Source organism: Neophocaena asiaeorientalis, unplaced genomic scaffold (assembly GCF_003031525.2).
Source record: "Neophocaena asiaeorientalis asiaeorientalis breed wild unplaced genomic scaffold, Neophocaena_asiaeorientalis_V1.1 scaffold271, whole genome shotgun sequence".
NCBI classification, from domain to species: Eukaryota; Metazoa; Chordata; class Mammalia; order Artiodactyla; family Phocoenidae; genus Neophocaena; species Neophocaena asiaeorientalis.
In genome coordinates, this window is record NW_020175318.1 from 1629820 (window position 1) to 1652894 (window position 23075).

Here is a 23075-nt window from a genome sequence, read left to right on the forward strand (position 1 = left end):
ACCTATAGCCAAGATTACTCTACCCAGCAAGGATCTCATTCATATTCAATGAAGAAATCAAAAGCTTTACAGACAAGCAAAAGCTATGAGAGAATTCAGCACCATGAAACCAGCTTTACGAAAAATGCTGAAGGAACTTCTCTAGACGGGAAACACAAGAGAAGAAAAAGACCCACAAAAACAAACCCAAAACAAGAAAATGGTAAAAGGAACACACATTTCAATAATCACCTTGAATGTAAATGGATTAAATGCTCCAACCAAAAGACAGAGACTGGCTGAATGGCTACAAAAAACAAGGCCCTTGGGACTTCCCTGGTGGCACAGTGGTTAAGAATCCACCTGCCAATGCAGGGGACATGGGTTCGAGCCCTGGTCCAGGAAGATCCCACATGCCGTGGAGCAATTCAGCCCATGCGCCACAACTACTGAGCCTGCGCTCTAGAGCCCGTGAGCCACAACTACTGAGCCCACAAACCACAACTACTGAGTCTGCATGCCATAACTATGGAAGCCCGTGTGCCTAGAACCTGTGCTCTACAACAAGAGAAGCCACCACAATGAGAAGCCCGCACACCGCAAGGAAGAGTAGCCCCCACTCACTGCAACTAGAGAAAGGCCGTGTGCAGTAACAAAGACCCAACACAGCCAAAAATAAATAAATGAAATAAATAAATTTATAAAAGATAAATTAATAAATAAAGTAGTTACTTGGGAAAAAAAAACAAACAACAAGTCCTTTATATATGCTGTCTACAGTAAACCCTCTTTAGACCTAGGGAAACATACAGACTGAAAGTGAGGGGATGGAAAAAGAGATTCCATGCAAATGGAAATCACAAGAAAGCTGGAGTAGCAATACTCATATCAGATAAAATAGACTTTAAAATAAAGACTGTTACAAGAGATAAGGAAGGACACTACATAATGATCAAGGGATCAATCCAAGAATAAAACATAACAATTATGAATATTTATGCACCCAACATAGGAGCACCTCAATACCCAAGGCAAATGCTAACAGCCATAAAAGGGGAAATTGACAGTAACACAGTAATAGTGGGGGACTTTCACACCCCACTTATACCAATAGACAGATCATCCAGACAAAAAATAAATAAGGAAACACAAGCTTTAAATGACACAATAGACCAGATAGACTTAATTGCTCTTTTTAGGACATTCCACACAAAAGTGGAAGAATACACTTTCTTCTCAAGTGCACACGGAATGTTCTCCAGAATAGATCACATCTTGGGTCAAATCAAGCCTTGGAAAATTTAAGAAAACTAAAATCGTATCAAGCATCTTTTCCTACCACAACGATATGAGATTAGAAATCAATTACAGGAAAAAACTGTAAAAACACAAATACATGGAAGCTAAACACTGTGCTGTTAAATAACCAAGAGATCACTGAAAGAAATCAAAGAAGAAATTTAAAAATACCTAGAAACAAATGATAATGAAAACATGATGATCCATAACCTATGGGACCTAGCAAAAGCAGTTCTAAGAGGGAAGTTCAAAGCAATTCAAGCTCACCTCAAAAAACAAGAAAAATCTCAAATAAACAATCTAACCCTACACTTAAAACAACTAGAGAAAGAAGAACAAAGAAAACCCAAAGTCAGTAGAAGGAAAGAAATCATAAAGATCAGAGCAAAAATAAATGAAATAGAAACAAAGAAAACAATAGCAAAGATCAATAAAACTAAAAGTTGGTTCTTTGAGAAGATAAACAAAATTGATAAACCTTTAGCCAGACTCATCAAGAAAAAAAGGGAGAGGACTCAAATCAATAAAATTAGAAATGAAAAAGAGGAGATTACAACTGACACTGAAGAAATACAAAGGATCATAAGACACTACGAAAAACAACTATATGCCAATAAAATGGACACCCTGGAAGAAATGGACAAATTTTTGGAAAGGTACAACTTTCTCAGGTTGAAACAGGAAGAATTAGAAAACATAAACAGACCAATCATAGGTAATGAAATTGAAACTGTAATTAAAAATCTTCCAACAAACAGAAGTCCAGGACCAGATGGCTTCACAGGTGAATTCTATCAAATATTAAGAGAAGAGTTAACACCTATCCTTCTCAAACTCTTCCAAAAAATTGCAGAGGGAGGAAGACTCCCAAACTCTTTCTACAATGCCACTGTCACCCTGATACCAAAACCAGACAAAGATATCAGAAAAGAAGAAAATTTTATAGACCAATATCGCCGATGAACGTAGACACAAAACTCCTCAACAAAATACTAGCAAAGAGAATCCAACAACACATTAAAAGGATCATACACCATGATCAAGTGGGATTTATCCCAGGGATGCAAAGATTCTTCAATTCACAAATCAATCAATGTGATACACTATATTAACAAATTAAAGAATAAAAACCATATGATCATCTCAATATATGCAGAAAAAACTTCTGACAAAATTCAACACCCATCTATGATAAAAACTCTCCAGAAAGTGGGCACAGAGGGAACCTATCTCAACATAATAAAAGCCATACACGACAAACCCACAGCAAACATCATTCTCAATGGTGAAAAAATGAAAGCATTTCCTCTAAGATCAGGAAAAAGACAAGGATGTCCACTCTAGCCACTATTATTCAACATAGTTTTGGAAGTCCTAGCCACAGCAATCAGAGAAGCAAAAGAAATAAAAGGAATCCAAATTGGAAAAGAAGTAAAATTGTCACTGTTTGCTGATGACATGATACTATATGTAGAAAATCCTAAAGATGACACCAGAAAACTACTAGAACGAATCAATGAATTTGGTAAGGTTGCAGGATACAAAATTAATGCACAGAAATCTCTTGTATTCCTATACACTAACAATGAAAGATCAGAAAGAGAAATTAAGGAAACACTCCCATTTACCAACACAACAAAAAGAATAAAATACCTAGGAATAAACATACCTAAGGAGGCAAACACCTGTACTCAGAAAACTATAAAACACTGATAAAAAGGGCTTCCCTGGTGGTGCAGTGGTTGAGAGTCCGCCTGCCGATGCAGGGGATATGGGTTCATGCCCCGGTCCGGGAAGGTTCCACATGCCGCAGAGCGGCTGGGCCCGTGAGCCATGGCTGCTGAGCCTGCGCGTCCGGAGCCTGTACTCTGATACACTACCCAAAGCAATCTACAGGTTCAATGCAATCGCTATCAAATTACCAATGGCATTTTTCACAAAACTAGAACAGGAAATTTTACAATTTATATGGAAACACAAAGGACCCCAAATAGCCAAAGCAGCCTTGAGGGAAAAAAACGCAGCTGGAGGAATCAGACTCCCTGACTTCAGACTATACTACAAAGCTACAGTAATCAAGACAATATGGTACTGGCACAAAAACAGAAACATAGATCAATGGAACAAGATAGAAAGCCCAGAGATAAACCCATGCACCTATGGTCAACTAATCTATGACAAAGGAGGCAAAGATATACAATGGAGAAAAGACAGTCTCTTCAATAAGTGGTGCTGGGAAAACTGGACAACTACATGTAAAAGAGTGAAATTAGAACACTCCCTAACACCATACACAAAGATAAACTCAAAATGGATTAAAGTCCTAAATTTAGGAACAGACACTATAAAACTCTTAGAGGAAAACATAGGCAGAACACTCTTTGAAATAAATAATAGCAAGGTCTTTTTCGACCCACCTTATAGAGTAATGAACATAAAAACAAAAATAAAGAAATGGGACCTAATGAAACTTAAAAGCTTTGGTGCAGCAAAGGGAACCATAGACAAGATAAAAAGACAACCCTCAGAATGGGAGAAAATATTTGCAAATGAAGCAGCCAACAAGGGATTAATCTCCAAAATATACAAAACAGCTCATGCAGCTCAATATCAAAAAAACAAACAACCCACTCAAAAAATGTGCCGAAGATCTAAATAAACATTTCTACAAAGAAGACATACAGATGGCCAAGAAGCATATGAAAAGATGCTCAACATCACTAATTATTCAAGAAATGAAAATCAAAACTACAATGAGGTATCACCTCACACCAGTCAGAATGGTCATCATCAAAAAATCTATGAACAATAAATGCTGGAGAGGGTGTGGAGAAAAGGGAACCCTCTTGCACTGTTGGTGAGAATGCAAATTGGTACAGCCACTATGGAGAACAGTATGGAGGTTCCTTAAAAAACTAAAAATACAGGTACCATACGATCCAGCAATCCCACTCCTGGGCATACACCCAGAGAAAACCATAATTTGAAAGGATACATGCACCCCATTGTTCATTGCAGCACTATTTACAATAACTAGGACATGGAAGCAACCTAAATGTCAATCGAGGGCTTCTCTGGAGGCGCAGTGGTTAAGAATCTGCCTGCCAATGCAGGGGACACGGGTTTGAGCCCTGGTCCGGGAATATCCCACATGCTGCGGAGCAACTAAGCCTGTGCACCACAACTGCTGATCCCGCGCTCTAGAGCCTGCGAGCCACAACTACTGAGCTCGTGTGCCACAACTACTGAAGCCCACGCACCAAGAGCCCATGCTCCGCAACAAGAGAAGCTACTGCAGTGAGAAGCCCGCGCACCACAACAAGGAGTGGCCCCCACTTGCTGCAATTAGAGAAAGCCCGAGTGCAGCAGCAAAGACCCAACGCAGCCAGAAATAAATTTTTAAAAAATTTTGTGATTAATTAAAAAAAATGTCAATCGACAGAGGAAGGGATAAAGAAGATGTGGTACATATATACAATGGAATATTACTCATCCATAAAAAAGAACTAAATAATACCATTTGTAGCAACATGGATGTACCTAGAGATTGTCATACTGAGTGAATTAAGTCAGGCAGAGAAGGACAAATATCACATGATATTGCTTATATTTAGAATCTAAAAAAATGGTACAAATGAACTTATTTACAAAACAGAAGTAGAGTTAAAGATGTAGAAAACAATCTTATGGTTACCAAGGGGGAAGGGGGGGAGGGATAAATGGGAGATTGGGATCGACATATACATACTATTGTATATAAAATATACATGGGAAAAATTAAGAACCTGAGTTCCTAGTAGGTCAGGAACTGACTACATTAAGAATCCTTGACATTTCAGAGATCTCAAGCATTATAGCATATAACTTTGAGGTTGACTCCAGCTATAATACAAAACTTCACGATAATAAATGTGTACCTTTGATAAATTTAGATTGCATTTTGAAGTAAAATATGACAGAGCCTGTCTTTAAATTAGTAGCACAGTACCATTCAAAATGATTCAAACTTGGAGACTATTTTATCGTTCCTCAAGCATTCATTCTACTGGTATTCCATGAGTACACAGAACAGAGGTAGTATTTGAGAAAGTATACCTTATTATTACCTTGATATAGTTAATATCATAACTGTGAATTTAAATATAAGAAGAATTTGATATTTACTAAATTAACTCAATGCTCTGATTGAGATTACTCTATCTGAACTGAAATGTTCAAAATATAACACTAAGTAAAAATATAAATAGTATAAATACTAAATATCCTATTTAAAATACAAGCATAATACTAAAAATAATACCATATTTTTTAATATCTAAAAACTTTTAATCTGATCACTGGAGGTTTTCTGGGGTTTTATTTTGAATTAAAACCAATTTTCATTTCCTTTCTCAATTGTGCTAAGATGACTTTGCTTTAGGTCTGGGCCTCTCTTTATTCAGAGTTCTTGGTAAAGTGTGCAGAAATTCCAGACTCAGTGCCCTAAGGCGCATCAGAGCAAGACTAAAGGACCAAAGACATCTCAAGCAGAACAACAGTGATTTTCCTTTCAAAGTCCTCTGTTTGGATGGTGTACACATGGAAAAATGGTATAAACTTCGTCACTACTTGGGAGGCAAGAGGGTATACTAGAAAGTACCCTGATTTAAGAGACAGGAAACCCAGTTCTAATTCTGGCTTTACTAACAACTAGCAGTATGACCCTTGGTATAGTTAAAGTTCTTTGGGTTTAAATAAGAAAGATGGGCTCATATTCTATGATTCCAGTTGACAAAAAATCAAGAATCAGCTACTGATCAAGAACAATATACAGAAATTCAAGCCATGTAAGGATTATTTTTTAAATTTTAGTAATGTATCTATATATTTAGTACTATAAATTTTTTCTTCAGCTCTGTTCAGGGCACTTTGATTGGTGTTATGAGAGAAAAAATAGCCCCATCCCTCCCGCTCTCTTGAAACTTACCACTCAGTTAGTTCACGCTTTCCTCAAGCCTCTTCCCGTGCTGCTCCCTTTCTTTCAGCAGAAAACCTTGCATCCTAATTTAAAGATAGAATTAAGCTTAGAGGTATAAGCTACCTGACGTCTAAAGCCATTCTTAGAAACTCATCTCCATTTATAACAAGCCTCCCTTTCTTCCTCCAGTTTGGAAGAAGGTTCCTGCCACCTGTTCCACCTGTGCTTTGGTCCAACTCCTCCCTTCCTCTGAGCTTCTAAGCCCAGGCCCTTCGTTATTCTTTATAATGGCTTTTTGCCTGAGCCTAGTAAAGTGTTTAAGACTTAGAGCAACTAAAACACAACCTAGGTATTCTCTTCCTGGCTAGGTACTACTCATTCCCTTCCAAAGAATAGCCCATGCTTGCTGTTTCCACTTTCTTACATCTCACCATGTGAGGGAAGATAAATTGCTGTTGCCATTGTCAGCTGTCCTGTTGGATGTCCCACAGACTGGATTTGGCTGATTGCATCTTCGTGGTGATATTAACTCATCTTTCTGGCCGTTGTCTTTCCTGTAAACTGGAATTTTGTTCTAAAGGCTTAATTAGATTCAGATGCAACATTTTGGCAACATAGTTTTTATAAAAACATGAATTTTTTTGTTGTCATGTTACAAGAAAGGCTGTGAGGCTTGAATGGCCTGTGCACTCTACAGGCAGGGTAAACCCATATTTGGCACGTGGCTAAATTTCATCTCACTCATTCTAATCCATTCTTGGCAGGCTTCTGCTTCCAAGCAAAGATTCAGATTGAAACTTCTTTGCAAAACACCACCAATGGCAAAGATTCAGATTGAAACTTCTTTGCAAAACACCACCAATGGCAAAGATTCAGATTGAAACTTCTTTGCAAAATACCACCAATGACCTTCTAACTGCCAAATCAAATTTCTGTGGTGTGACATGGTTGACCATACCCTGAAAGTGACACAGGGAAGGTGTATTACTGAGTTGATCACTGCTGTGGGAGACTGGGGTTCAGTTCAGCAGGGGACCTTCTGATGATCTACACAGAATGCATTTCAGAATTGGCCCTTTCTTAAAGTCGGGATTCTGAGGCATGTATCTACCAATTCCCAGCCTCCGCCACATGAGGACTACCCTGGGGGCATTAACGTCCCCTCAAACTCCTGTCCTGTGGTTGCAGGATCCTTCAGAGGAAGCCCTGAGGCAGAAAAACGAAGTAAAGTAGCCTATTACCATGGCCTGAGGGTGTCCATCCTAGTTGCAGCTGGGGTCAGAGGTTGGCCATGGGATACCACATGCATCCACTGGTGTCTCCAAATCTGATCTGACTCCTGTATTCTCAAACTCATTGTTTTTCCTCTTTTTTAATAATAGTGGGAGAGTCGTTGGAGTGGGAGATGAGTAAGAGGGCTACACTGGTGAGTTCCCAGAGGAGAGAGGATTGGAAAAGAGCTTGGGCACTTAGGGAGAGGACCCTGACTCTGGAGGCGTAATTTCTGTCATTTCTAGGAATACTTGGACTGAGACAGAATTTAATGGCAAGGATATGACAAGTGTTTGTGTGTGTGTGTGTGTGTGTGTGTGTGTGTTAAAGGCACTCAGGGATGCATTTGTTTGTGAAAAATCATTATTCAGCATTATATGGAATTTAACTTTTGGCTGTGAATTTATTATAGAAGGAGGATTAGGGAGATCTGAAATGACCATCAGAGTGATAAAGTTCGCATGTTGTTGTGAATTGTCTACATTTGAATACAGGAAGCCTGGGCACATCTATATTAAAATCTATTCATTTATTAATCTGTTTAGTAAGAGAAACCCTGAGTTTTAGCTGGACACATACTACGCATCTAATGACAATATTTCCGAAACATGCAGCTGGATGAGGTGATACGATTAAATTCTCCCCAGCGGAAAAATGGCAAAAGTAGTGTAAAAGTCCTTAAAAAAGGAATTTTTTGCTCTCCATTTCCTCTCTTTCCCCAACCCTGCAGGCTGCAACACAGATATAATCCTGGTGAGTGTGCTTTGTTCATGAGGATGAAGACAACTCATTAGGAGCTGGCGGAAAACAGTGAGGGAAGCTGGGCTCATGAAGAACCTCATTGGGCCAGAATCACCCTGCCAACACTTAACAGCTCACTTCTGGACTGAATGGAGAGAAACCAGTTTCTGTCTTATATTTTAGGGTCTCTTTGGTATAGAAGTTCGGCTTGTACTCTCACACGATATGGAAGCAGAAAACTTAGGAAATAGCCTGTCGTCCTTCCTTTCTCATACTCCTTTCATACTTCCTTCCCCAGCTCCCTCATCTCTAAACATACAGTAATAGGTCCAGCTCAATCTCTTTAACCCCTCTTATAACTGTCCCTTCTTCATCAAGCCCACAACAACTGCCCCCATTGAGGGCTGCAGTAGTCTGGACTACATCTGCCTTCCTTTAACTGGTCTTGCCCCCTCCGTTTTGCACGGAGAGGAGTCTCAACAAAACATTCAATCACGTCAAGCCCCTACTTAAAAATTCTCAACGAATTTACACTGTATGCAAAAAAAAGTCAACTCCTTGGGCATGACATACAGTGACTTCAAGATGTGATGCTTAAGAGCTTTGCCAGCTTGTTCTCATCCCAAGTTTCCCCTCACATCCTAGGATCAGGTCAAAACAAAATACACTCTGTAACCTGAACATTCCCACCTTTGGAACTGTACTGTCTTTGAAGAGTCTGCCACAGTAGGAATTATAATCCTCATTGAGGTAATTTCCTTACTTGTCTATCTTCCTCAACATTTCCGCGTTCCCAACTTCATCTATTACAAGTGACTCAATTTGGTTATTCAGAGTCCTAGGTCCCCCAGGAATTATCTACAAGAGATAGCAGAAAATATTGCCTTTTGGGGTTTCTCAGCTGGTAGGATGTGGGTCTGGGGAGTCCTGGCCATCCTTTTGGCTGCCATGTGATAAAATCTAGCCTGACAGATGGTAGAGATTGCTATTCATACAACAATACCCTTCCTCAGCATTCTACAAGAAGGAACCCTTGCATTCTAATAAGATACATGTTGACCCAGAATAAAGACTGCCTTTCTCAAGCACACATATAGGTGTGGACATAAGGTCAAGATCTGGCCAATGTCATGTGACCAGAAGTGATGTGAACAACTTCGCTCACAGGGGTCATGCCCCCACCCCCTTTCCCTTTCTCCATTCCTCATGGCTGGAATATATACATGAGGGTGAACCAGCTTGGCCCACGTGAACCAGGACAATACCCTAAGGGTAGCAGAATGGGAAAACAGAAAAGCGTGGGTCTCAGGTGACTTCCTAGATCAGGGTCTACATAACAGACTAGACTTTTATATGAGAAACTTCTATCTTATTAAAACAACTATAGGGTCTCTCTGTACATACCACCACACCTAGATCCTAACTAATGTATGAAGTGAGAGGAAAACATTGCCCCGTGGTATCTTCTCTGCACAAAGAAAGCCATAAGGATATTAAGACTGGATCGGGTTGTGCCTTGAAGTGACAGCCATTGCTATTTGCTAGTTTCCCCAGAATTAAGGGATAGTTTGCCCCCGCGCCGCTGCTATATTCCTGATTAAGACATGGTACTTACAAGCAGCTAAAATTGCTTTGGAGGAGAATGTAAAAGGTTGACTCTGTCATGGAGAGGTGACTGCCCACAGAGTAGCATGGTTTCTGAGAAAATATGCCTCAGATATGGAGGGGAATGGTATGCAACAATACTGTTCCCTACACCCTGTGTCTTGGATGGTGTTGAGTCCACAGGCTTAAATAAGTGAAGAACAGCAGCTGATGGAACGGATCTGGGTGACAAAATGGCCCAGAGTCAACAAGAGGGCATAAAACGTATTGCCTATCTCGTACTTGAAGACTTGGCAGCTTCTATGAGCACTATCTTGTTTTGCTTTGTTCTGTCAAAAAAAATTGGTTTGTATATATTTAACAATCTCTATGGTTCTAAAAATACCCTATCAATTAATTCTCTTAGGATTGCTAGTTAGCCATATTTTCTATAAACAATTTTGCTTCCTATACTTTCTTGCTCTATCATATTTGCTATAATATTCTTTTAAAGTTATGATGAAAAGATGTTGAAATTTTTAAGCAGGTAAGGGAGAGATCAGAGGAGAGGACAGAGAAAAGTAAAACAGCTAAGAAGCAAGCAACAGATTTTAGGATTTCAAAGACAAGTAAACTTTCAAGGGCTTCCCTGGTGGTGCAGTGGTTAGGAATTCGCCTGCCAATGCAGGGGACACGAGTTCGAGCCCTGGTCCGGGAAGATCCCACATAGCCGCAGGGCAACTAAGTCCGTGCGCCACAACTACTGACTGAGCCTGAGCTCTAGAGCCCGTGATCCACAACTACTGAGCCCTCGTGCCACAACTACTGAAGCCCACATGCCTAGAACCCGTGCTCCACAACAAGAGAAGCCACCGCAGTGAGAAGCCCGTGCACCGCAATGAAGAGTAGCCCCTGCTCACAGCAACTAGAGAAAGCCCGCGCACAGCAATGAAGACCCAACGCAGCCAAAAATAAATTAAAAAAAAAATAGACAAGTAAACTTTCAAGTTTAAGGGACTGACACAGAACTGCAAAGTTTTTATATTTCCAATTCATGAATATTAAAACAAATTCAATTAAATAATTTTAGTTTACAACTCATTCATTATGTTTTATATTTTTTCCTCATTTTAGCACAAATTGGTGAAAATGACATCAGGCAAAACACTGGTTTCTAGTTTAATGAGCAGTGAGTAGCAAATTTATATTTTTAAATTGTATTTTAAATAGATTCCTTATGGGTAGATGCCCTTTTCCAAGCACCTGTTCACCTGCTCATTATGAGATAAAGAACTCTTGCAATTTAGATATCTTGCAATTTAGATATCTAATGAACATCTGTGATGGCCACAGTTTGAAACACCTGGAACCTATAATATACTTTAAATCCTAATATATACACAGCCTTCCTAGACAATATTCATATCACATGTATGTATAACACCTCAAGTTTCAAAGCTTTCATATACACTAGCTCATCTGACCCATTATTTTTTTTTAAAGTAACATTTTATACACTTTAAAAAAATTTATTTTTGGCTGCGTTGGGTCTTTGTTCCTGGTCGCAGGCTTTCTCTAGTTGTGGCAAGCAGGGGCTACTCTTCCTTGCGGTGTGCGGGCTTCTCTTGCAGTGGCTTCTCTTGTTGCGGAGCACGGGCTCTAGGTGCGCGGGCTTCGGTAGTTGTGGCACGTGGGCTCAGTAGTTGTGGCTCGCGGGCTCTAGAGCGCAGGCTCAGTAGTTGTGGCGCACGGGCTTAGTTGCTCTGCGGCATGTGGGACCTTCCAGGACCAGGGATCGAATCCATGTCTCATTGGCAGGCGGATTCTTAACCACTGCGTCACCAGGAAAGCCCTGACCCATTACTTTAAATCGTTTACATTTACTTCACTGTCCTTATGTTAATCATCATGAGGAAATTTGAAATTCACAAGTGTCAACTCTGCCTTTGTTCTGAGGTACCCATTAATATTCACATCCCTTTCAGATGGTAAATGTATATGATTGCTTTAGCTCTATTTTAATAATGCCCTTCCCCCCTTACAAACATTTGAGCAATATATCTTGTGCAAAATGCTAATTCCTTTTTGTTGAAGTGTTCTTGGGACTCTCACAGTGTTCTTACCCTGGGTGTGTGGATGAGCTGCAGAAGTGTCATAACATCTTTGAAATTATGAAAACGTAAACATGTACATTTTTCTGGGGAATGGGTCAAAAGCTTTCATCAGATTCTCAATAAGATCCAGGTACAAAACAGAAAAAACAAACAAAACAAAACAACACTGCTCAACGAGAGGAGATAGAAGGACATTAAATTTAATCCTAAACCCAAATTAAGTTATTTGCTAAATTAGTCTTATATTTTATACTTTTGAAAATACCAATGCTGATCGTTTGAATATTTAAATTATTTGAAATAATTTGGGTTCTCTGAGCTTTTCAGACTTCAGGCAGACAGAGACAAAAAATAGGATCGTTCGAAGTCTCATAAATAGTAATCCTGCAAATGACATTATATTGAGCATTTGCTAAAATCTGTGTCAATTAATTGTAAAACTGAGACAAAGGCGCTTTCCTGTGATGAAGGGATTTCAACACTGCTACTTGTGTCACTCACTATGTAAGCAAGGGTTTTGTACATTTAGCAGAAACTAAATTAAGAGGTCAGAAGGCCTGGGGTTCTAGTGCCAGTTTTATTTGTAACTAACCATGTACAAATCACTTATCTATAAAATAAAGGTTAATTAACATCTACTCCCTAATTCACAAACATATCATGAAACCAAAATCCTTTCTAAGAAAAGCTCTTTGTAAACCAGTATTTTCCTACTAATTAGCTTATACCTAACTCAGAGGTTGAGAATGACACATTAGAGAATCGGTCTCTTATCAGCTGGTTGCATACCCTAATTCTGTAGATGGATAATGTGGTTGAGACCAGCACTGTCCTATTTTGACCTTACAAAACAAAAAGCTATCAACAAGAAGTTATTGGTGAAGAAAAGTCAGTCGAAAAATACTATTAAGATACAGCTTTCCATGTTAAGAGCAGTGCTTGTTGACACCCCTGATATGGGACAAACAAAACTAAAGCATGTTTGCTGTTTTGAAGGAACACATGCTGCTAGGGTGAGAATCTTATTTCACTAAATAATGCTGAACAGAAATGTCCTGTGGACTCTTCAGGTGGCCAATCAAAATGGCTAAGAAAACATTATTTGTGTGTTTGGCTTTTTTAAACCCTTTTCTCTCTCCCTCCCTTTTCTTATTCAAAATTCTGTTCTCTATCCCAGAACACACACCTCAGTACTCTGCCAGTGTGAAAAAAATGTTAGCATTTGGTCCCTAGAGAATAAACATAGAAGAGGAATTAGCATGTTACTGAACAAAGATTCAAGAAGATAAACTAAGTGGGTATAGAAAAATTTATAGAACATAAGCATCTGTATATATACACCATTTATCGTGTATATGTATTGTGACAACCATATGTATTAACAGACCCTCAAAAGTAAGCACCTGTATGTTCTCGTATTTAACAATGTCAATTTTGTGCGATTTAGCCTCTATTTCTAGACCTTCTCTTATTATGATACAAAACAAACAAAAAACAGACTGGAGCATGGTTCACAGAGAAATATAGGACAGATACAAATAACCTAATAAAATAACCATGTACACCACTGCTTAGGGAAGTATTTTAGAGGAAACATACTTTCACTATTGGCCCCAAACGCTGTCATCCACTTATGTTCTTTAACTGTCAACTTTTAATACAAAAATACCTTCAAGCTGATAATCATTTACAGTGACTTACAAAACTGACAGAAAATTTCAACGCTACAGAAAACAATTCTATATACAGCTTAGAGTTTTAAAGTTCTCTTCTGGCACTGAATTTTAGAGCTGACAGACACAATAACTACTACTGATCTCAATAAAACACTTTTTAGCTTATACATATTTTCAAAACCAGTATCGACTCACAAAAGTCACTTTCTGCTAAAGAATCCTCTAAGACAAACAGCAAAACTATACAGCCAAAATATTGTAGGAGAGCATATAAACGTTTTAAGACAAGGCATGACCAACGGATAAAAATGTACATTACCCAATCACATGTCCAGTGAAAAAAACGATTGTTCCCCTGATTCAACGAAGCATGTATCAGATATAGATGAAAAAATATGGCAACTTACCTATTGCTTTTGGTTTAGAAGGGTCTAAATAGTTGGTGATGCTACCAGAATGGGTCTTTTTTAAGATAGAAAAATGGTCATATTTAGCAAATACACATTTTATATTCCAAAAATAAAAATGAAATTTCTTTTAAAACAGTGGAATCCTGATTTTATTTTACTTTCTGTGAGTGCTTAGGACCATTCTGCAAATTATCAAAATGAAATCACTCTTTAATAACCTTAATATATATGTCCAATTTTTTTTCTTTGCAGAAGAGAAGAACACCAAACCAAATTTTAACAAACTATTAACTTAGAATCCTAAAAACTGACTATTTGAAAATTTGGGAAATCTACTACTTTCATTATTCTGAAGGAAGATATAAACCTTCAAAACCCTACCAACAATTTCTAGTCCAATTTTCTATATAAAAATTAAAAAGCTAATTTCCTCACAACACTAAATAGAATTTAAAAACTAACAAGACTAAATTAGATAATCAAAATATAAACAGTGTAACTAATCAAAACGATTCACTGGTGCAACAAATACTTGAACAAAGATGAAAACCACCAAGCATTCTAATCAATTATATGGTTCATTGTTTTGCATACTTTAATCTCGACTTTCTGCACAGTATATCATTATATAGTTGATTTCACGGACGGTTTAAACTTTGTAACATGACATTAGCAATTCACACATTACCCTTTCTAAGCCAAATGTGCAGCCCTCATCAATTTTTTTTTTTTTTTCCGGAAATGAAAAGGACATCTTTTTAAGATATATTCCATAGCAGTAGAAACATCTTAGTATTTCAAAATATTTACAAAGAACCCTGCTGATCCTGGGCATTTCGCTGCGGTGCTACCTGTACCCAGACTTCATCATCAGAAAAAGAGCTTGAACTTCCTGACTCAGAGTCCAGTTCACTGAATCCATCTAAGTCCCATTCAGTACTGGACTCACTCCGTGCATCATCTTCCTCAGTGATGAAACTCTGACCAGGTTCAAGGCAGGAGGGATAAACACGAGCACAGAGGCAAATAAACCCAGAGTCAAACTGCAAAAGACCTAACATGGTACCTATATTAATCCACTGGTCTTCCCTAGTATCATATTCATACACAGTCACCCGGTTTTTTTTCCATTGTGGGGTTGTAGAAGTGATGAGGAGCAACTTTTGGCCATGATTAACGATCTGATAGTTGTGGGTCTCAGAGTCCAGGGGAATATTACTAATGCGCCTCCATTCTCCCCTGGCTGGGTTGTACACCTTCATGACTGGGATGTCACAGATACAATAGATCTCATCATTGAAGACACAGGCTTCCTGAAAGTCACTGCGTTTAAGAGAAGCACAGTTCAGCCACATATTATGGCTAGGATCATAGCAGAGCATGCGCTTACTGTTCACAGCATAAAGATAGTTCTGAACCACTATTAGTTCAAAGGAATAGAAGGAATGCGGTACAGGAGCCACTAAGGCCCACTGGTTCCTCTGAACACTGTAGCATTCCACTTCCTTTAATTTAACTCCAGTAATAGGGTCTCGCCCACCCAAAATGTAAATGTAGCCATTGAGGTACGCCACATCCATGCCCTCACGGCAGAGCAGGCGGTCAGCAAGTTGCTGCCAGCTATTCTGGGCTGGTTTATACACCCAGAGGTCTTTCCTGGGCTGGGCGGCCAGATAGATGTCATGGTCTGGAGACACACAGACAGCTGAGGAGGTGACAGTCTTAGTGTGAGCCAAGCTGGTCAAAGGTGATGGCATTGTATAAATGTCCCCTGAGTATGGGTCATAGCACAGAAAGGGATCTCTGGGATGTCCAAAGAAGATCACCATCTCCTTGGCACACATACCCAGCCTCTGGGGTGGATTTTCTGCCATGGACACAAGAGAGCTGCAGCCACTGCTGCTCTCTGGCTTTGGCACCAGAGACTTGTACAACATGTCACCATACCGCATCTGCAGGGCTCCTTCGATAAGGTCCAGACAGTATTTCCTCACAATGGGCTTGGTCAGCAGCCCTTCCAGGTAATCCTGATCTTCATCGGTGAAGTGTGTCCAGCGGACACACTTGAAGACTTCTGCAGCGCTGGGACCCCGCTCCTTGGGAGCCGCCTCCAACCACTGCACCGCCACGTGGCACACTGTCCGCTCACTCTCGACGTCTAGACTGTCCAGGCGCAGGACGGCCAGCAGTTGGGCCAGGGTCAGATCTGCCAGAGACTCCTCCCGAATCGAACCCATGCGGCTGAGCTGCTTGAAGTTGTGGGCTATAAACGACTGGGCCTGTGATCGCAGTTTGTGATGGTCGAAGGCATCGGCGAACTTGAGGATGGCCGTGCAGTTGGCCAGGTCAAGGCGGCGGGCTAGGAAGGAGGCACAGGCTTCACGCACATACTCGAGCTGCAGCATGTCGGAGGCGGCGTACAGGCGCTGCACGTTGGCCTCACTTAATGACACACGACCCGTGTAGCAGTAATCGACCAGCACCTCGAAGGACTCGGCATCCACATCGTGCATGGTCACGTTCGTCTGGTGACTCTCGTACATGCCGCCGGTGAACATGCTCTTGAAGTAAGGACACGCGGCAGCCAGCACGTTACGGTTGCAGGAAAAAAGGCGGCCCGTGCCAGGCCCGCTGCCAGGCGTGACCACCTCGATGGTCACATCACAGAGCAGCCGCGCGTCGTAGAAGGACTTGAGCTGGGCCAGCAGGGCTGCGGAATGGGCCGTGTCCTTCAGCTCCTCTGGGCCCGTGAAAAAAGCCGAAACCGAGGGCTTGGAAAGCCTCTTGGGCCGCCTTCCGCCGCGGGGACTAGCGAGGCGGCGAGAGCGCGGAGCTTCTTCCCGGGACTGCATGGTGGAGACGCCGGCGGAGAGCTGAGGACGAGTACGGGTGTAAGGACCGGGCTCTGGCGCCTCCTCACCCTCTGCTCGCTGACGCTAAGACCGCGGTGTCCCTAAAGAGACTGCGCGGGGGCCGCGCTAACTTAACTCAACCCTACGCCGCGGTGCCGCCTCTGTTTAACGCGCAGACAGTGCCTGACTCACCCGTTTCCAGTTCCGCGCCCTTTCTCCGCTTCAGCTCGCCCTCACAGTACCTACTGGCTGGAACCGAGCGATCCGCCACCGCCGCGCTGGCAATACCGGTAGGCGTCCGGGAGAACTACGGCTCCCAGGTTGCCTTCCGCGCCTCGAGGAACGCCGAGGCCCTTCGGACTCTGCCGCTTAGGCGGCTTCACAGAAACCGCTTTGCACTTTGGGAGTAGTAGTTCGAGTAATATCGCGAGGCTTCTGGGGGATGACTGTTTTGACGAACAGAATTGTGAAGCGTTTATTCTCCTGGATTTGACGGTTTAGAGCTGTGGGTTTGAACTCCACAGTAGAAGCCCCATTTTAGTATTCATTAGTTGTGTAACTTTTCTCTGAGAACTTTTCCCTCTTTGCAAAATGGGGATAATAGTATTTCATAGGACTGTGTGAGGATGAAATGAGATAAACTGCGAAGGACCTAGAGCACTTCAATAAATATTTGTTGATTAGAACAATAATTAAGTGCTTACACTGTGGCTAAAATGTAAAGATTCAATAAGTGTTGGTTTATCTTTTAGAATTTATGAAAAATGAGGCACCCACTTAGTTGAAACCATGAACAATTTCTGCAAAGAAAACTTCCAGTGTTTAATGTTGCTTCTTTTCAAAGGTTCTGAAGTGTATTACAATATTATTTATTTATTTTTGGCTGCATTGGGTCTTCACTGCTGCACCTAGGCTTTCTCTAGTTGCCGCGAGCAGGGGCTACTCTTCGTTATAGCGCGTGGGCTTCTCGTTGTGGTGGCTCCTGTTGCAGAGCACGGGCTCTAGGCACGCAGGCTCAGTAGTTGTGGCTCACAGGCTGTAGAGCACAGGCTCAGTAGTTGTGGCGCACAGGCTTAGTTGCTCCTGTGGCATGTAGGATCTTCCTGGACCAGGGCTCAAACCGGTGTCCCCTGAATTGGCAGGTTGATTCTTTTTTTAAATAAATAAATAAATTTATGTATTTATTGGCTGTGTTGGGTCTTTGTTGCTGCACGTGGGCTTCAGTAGTTGTGGCACACGGGCTCTAGAGCACAGGCTCAGTAGTTCTGGCGCACGGGCTTAGTTGCTCCGTGGCATGTGGGATCTTCCCAGATCAGGGCTCAAACCTGCGTCCCCTGCATTCGCAGGCGTTTTCTTAACCACTGCACCATCAGGGAAGTCCTGAAGTGTATTACAGTATTTTCATTACTAAACAATATGTAGGTTCATTAGGATGTCTTAGACAAAGATGAGGTCTTAGAGAACAGCATTTATAGATGGCCTTAAATATGCAAATCAGGCATATTCATAGACAGGGTGGCATCTCACCAAATCAACACCATCTTCTGGGAAGCAAGCTTATTTTCATAACTTCTTAATAGGAATATTACTCACACTACTACTTTCATTTATTTCCACAAATCCGTTGAAGATTCTGGAATTGTCTTTATTAAGGCATTTTAATGAGAGTTTTAAATTAAAATATTTGTTTTTTTGTTTCAAATATTTATTTATTTTTGGCTGCATCAGGTCTGAGATGTGGCACACGGGATCTTTTGTTGCAGCACACAGGCTTTTCTCTCTAGTTGTGGCACTCGGGCTCCAGAATGCATGGGCTCAGTAGTTGCAGTGTGCAGACTTAGTTGCCCTGCAGCATGTGGGATCTTATTTCCCCAACCAGGGATCGAACCCATGTCCCCTGCATTGGAAGGCAGATTCTTAACCACTGGACCACCAGGGAAGTCCCAAAATTTAAATATTTGAACAAACGTACCTTGTATTGTACAAAAGCCCAAGATCCTCAAGACTTGGTATTCATACATGCTCTAACATTCCTTGAAATAATATAGTAGTTTATGCTTTACAAAAGTTTTATATATATACATATGTACTGATCAACATTTAAATATTCAAAATCAAGGGCTTAGAGATTTTTTTAAGTTAGAGATCTTCTATTTAAAAACCAGACTGCTCCTGGCACTTCCCTGGTGGCAAAGCAGGTGCCACGGAGCAACTAAGCCCGTGCGCCACAACTACTGAGCCTGTGCTCTAGAGCCCGTGAGCCACAACTACTGAAGCCCGTGCACCTAGAGCCTGTGCTCCGCAACAAGAGAAGCCACCACAATGAGAAGCCTGCGCACCGCAATGAAGAGTAGTCCCCACTCGCTGCAACTAGAGAAAGCCTGCACACAGCAACAAAGACCCAACGCAGCCAAAAAACAAAAAAAAACCCAAAAAACCCAGACTGCTCCTGCTGCTAGTTTGCCATGTGTTACCATAACCTAATGAATGAAATCTTTAGTATTATTACATGAGTAGGTATATAACATATAGCAGAATAACTCTCAAATTGTTTTTCTCTCTTTTCTTATTAGCTGATGAGGGTCTAATGGCAATACTCCAAGATAGAGACATTAAGCTAAGTGGGGCTCTGGGCTCCAAAATCTCTTCTGTACCTTCATTGGGTATCCTTCAGGTACACCAGAGACAATTCAGTCATTAGTAACACCGATAGCTTTCTCTCCTGCACTAACACCAGCTGGGGGAAAAGCAATAAAAACAATTTTTAAGTTGATAAAATATACTTAACATAAAGGTTACCATTTTAACAATTTTTAAATTGTTCATTGCTTTGGCATTAAGTATATTCACACTGGTTTGCCACCATCACTCTACCACCCATCTTGTACCCATTCATAATAACTCTCCTTTCTTCCTCCTCCAAATCCCTGGTAACTACCATTCTACTTCCTGTCTCTTTGAATTTGACTACTCTAGGTACTTAATATAAGTTCAGTGATTAATTTTTACCTTCCTTATATCTGCCCATACTTTGTTATTTGGTTTACTTTACCGTTCACAGAACCCAAAATATTTAGTGGTGCTGTGCTTTAAGCTCTAGAATAGCGCTATCACAAATCTTTGTGCAATGCTGTAACTATTTTATGTCTGCCCTGACTCATCCAGTATCCAGAGCCGCCTGTAGTCCTTGAGTACTTGAAATGTGGCCAGTGGCCCAAGGAACTGAATTTTTAAATTTAGAAACACCGCATTGTTATCAGTGAAATTCAGTGGCGAAAGGAAAGTCTTCTCAACAAATGGTGTTGGGACAACTGGATCACAATGTGAAACAAAAAACAATCTTGACCCCTGCCTTATACCATAAACTAAAATTAAATTGAGATGGGTCTTAATATTAAATTGAAAACTTAAATAGAAAAGGGAAAATGATAAACCTGCTAAAAGAAAACATAAATCTATCTCTGTAACTTTGAGGTAGGCAGATTTCTTAGGCCACAAAAAAAAAAACAGTAATCTTTTCTAAAAAATTGATAAAATGAACTTCAACAAGATTACAAGCTTTTGCCCATCAAAAAAGCAGTGAAAACAAAATAAAAAGGCAAGCCAGGGCTTCCCTGGTGGTGCAGTGGTTGAGGGTCCGCCTGCCGATGCAGGGGAAACGAGTTCGAGCCCCGGTCCAGGAAGATCCCACATGCCGCGAAGCGGCTGGGCCCATGAGCCATGGCTGCTGAGCCTGCGCGTCTGGAGCCTGTGCTCTGCAACGGGAGAGGCCACAGCAGTGAGAGGCCCGTGTACCGCAAAAAAAAAAAAAAAAAGGCAAGCCAGAGACTAGGAAAAAATATTCGTAATACATACACCCCATAAACATATGAAAAGCTGCTCCATGTCGTTCATCATCAGATGAATGCAAATTTAAGTCACAATGAGAAAACACTGCATACCCATGAAAATGGCAAAACTTAAAAAGATCAACAATACTAAATGCTGGTGATGATAGGGAGCCATTGGAAACCTCATATGTTAATATTATGACTATAAATGGATATATCCACTTTGAAAAACTGTTTGGTAGTTTCTTTGAATGTTAAATGCCCAACAATTTCACTCCTAGGCATCTGCCCAAGGGAAATTAAAACATGTCTACAAAAAGACCTGTGCAAGGATGTTCATAGTAGCTTTATCCGTGATAGCCGAAACTGGGAATAATCCAAATGTGCATTAATAGAGGAATGAATAAAATGAATTGTGGTATATTCATACAGTGTGATGCTACTTAGAAATAAAAGCGAAACCACCCTTGGTACCTGCAATACTGTAAAGGAGTAGCAAAACTTTTGAACAAAGAAGCCAGATATACAGGAGTACATACTGTGTGACCATTGATGTGAAGGTCCAGAACAGTAAAATAAGCTATGGTGAATAAAGATCGTAATAGAGGTTGCCACTGTTGGGGGAGGGGGAGTTGGCAGATTAGTGGATTGACTGGAAAGGAGCACAAGGAAACTTTCAGAGGCAGTGGAAATGTTCTTTTCTTGAATGGGCTGGCAGTTACAAGGGTGTATGCAATTGTCAGTTGCATACAAAACTCAGTTAACTCAATTGTAAATGCAATTATCACAAAATGAATACACCCTTGTAACTTCCACTCAGGTCCAGATATAGAACATTACCAGCATCCCAAAAGCTCCACCCCTGCCAACACATGTCTTCCTAATCACTGTTGCCCCCAACACTAGAGTCTATGATTTTAAAAATATTTTCTTTTAATTTTTAGTTGACTGTAGTAGTTTGTGATCCGAGGTCCCTTGACTCAATTTCAAATTCAATTTTAAAATCTCTCTAAGGTTTATTTTTTAAATAAAGTTTGTTACTCCTTAATATTCTAAAGGTGTTGTGCATATGAGGCAATAAACTTTGGCTTTCCAGATTCTTTACAAGAACCCTGATTTATCTCTGGCTTATATATTCATTCCTAATATTTTTCTACTAAAGTTAAAAATGTCAAGTTTATCTTTGTAGTTTAGGAGACTCAAGGTCTATCTGAATAAAGCAAGATTATGAGTTTAACTGAATCTCACTGTACAAAAATAAAGTGTATAACAACTGAAAGTACTCATTAATTAAATAACAGATGTCCTAGATCCTTGCTACTCCAAGTGGTGTTTGTGGCTCATCAACATCATCCATCATCACCTGGGAGCTTGCTGGAAATGCAGAATCACAGGCTCCAGACCTACTAAATCAGAATCTGTATTACGGCAAGTTTCCCAAATGATCTGGATAAATACAGAGGTTTGGGAAATACGTTAAGTTAGACTATCTTCATTTTGCCTTGTTTCACACAATGTTTTAATATTTACATTTCCTTGGATAAACGTTTCTCTGTTACATAAAATGCCTGAAAACAAAAATCAGTTTCTGTGTTTCTAACTTTAACCCTCAAACTCCCTATTCAATATTCTTTCAAATTAAAGCAGATTCTCCAGACACCTGGGGGGCGGGGGGGGGGGGACATGAATCATGATATTGATTCAAATAGGATTAAATTATCTCTCAACTAAGAGAAAGTGAGAGGAAAGACAAAGGAAAGCTTTCTTTAAAGAATGCCAGCTGAACTCTACTCAATACTCTGTAATGGCCTATACGGGAAAGGAATCTAAAAAAAAAGAGTGGATATATGGATATGTGTAACTGATTCACTTTGCTGTACACCTGAAACTAACACAACAGTGTGAATCAACTATACTGCAATAAAAATTGAAAAAAAAAAAAATTCCAGCTAAGGGACTTCCCTGGTGGCGCAGTGGTTGAGAATCCACCTGCCAACGCAGGGGACGTGGGTTCGAGCCCTGGCCCAGGAAGATCCCACGTGCCGCAGAGCAACTAAGCCCGTGTGCCACAACTACTGAGCCTGCGCTCTAGAGCCCACGAGCCACAACTACTAAGCCCACGTGCCACAACTACTGAAGCCTCGGCAACAAGAGAAGCCACCACGATGAGAAGCCCACACACTGCAAAGAAGAGTAACCCCTGCTCGCCGCAACTAGAGAAAGCCCGCACGCAGCAACAAAGACCCAACGCAGCCAAAAATAAATAAATAAATTTAAAAATTTATATATAAAAAAAAGACAGTGACAGAGCCAGAAGCAAGTCTTTTTACAACCTAATATCAAAAGCGACAATCCCACCAC

General features: G+C 40.6%; 1 protein-coding gene across 1 annotated transcript; it reads right to left on the minus strand.

Moving 5' to 3' along the window:
• Positions 1-12509: 12509 nt before the first annotated feature.
• KBTBD7 (kelch repeat and BTB domain containing 7) lies at positions 12510-17284 on the minus strand. Its single transcript, XM_024765474.1, has one exon. The coding sequence runs from the start codon at positions 16882-16884 to the stop codon at positions 14839-14841; it is 2046 nt and encodes a 681-aa protein (XP_024621242.1). The 5' UTR covers positions 16885-17284; the 3' UTR covers positions 12510-14838.
• Between the last annotated feature and the right edge of the window lie 5791 nt (positions 17285-23075).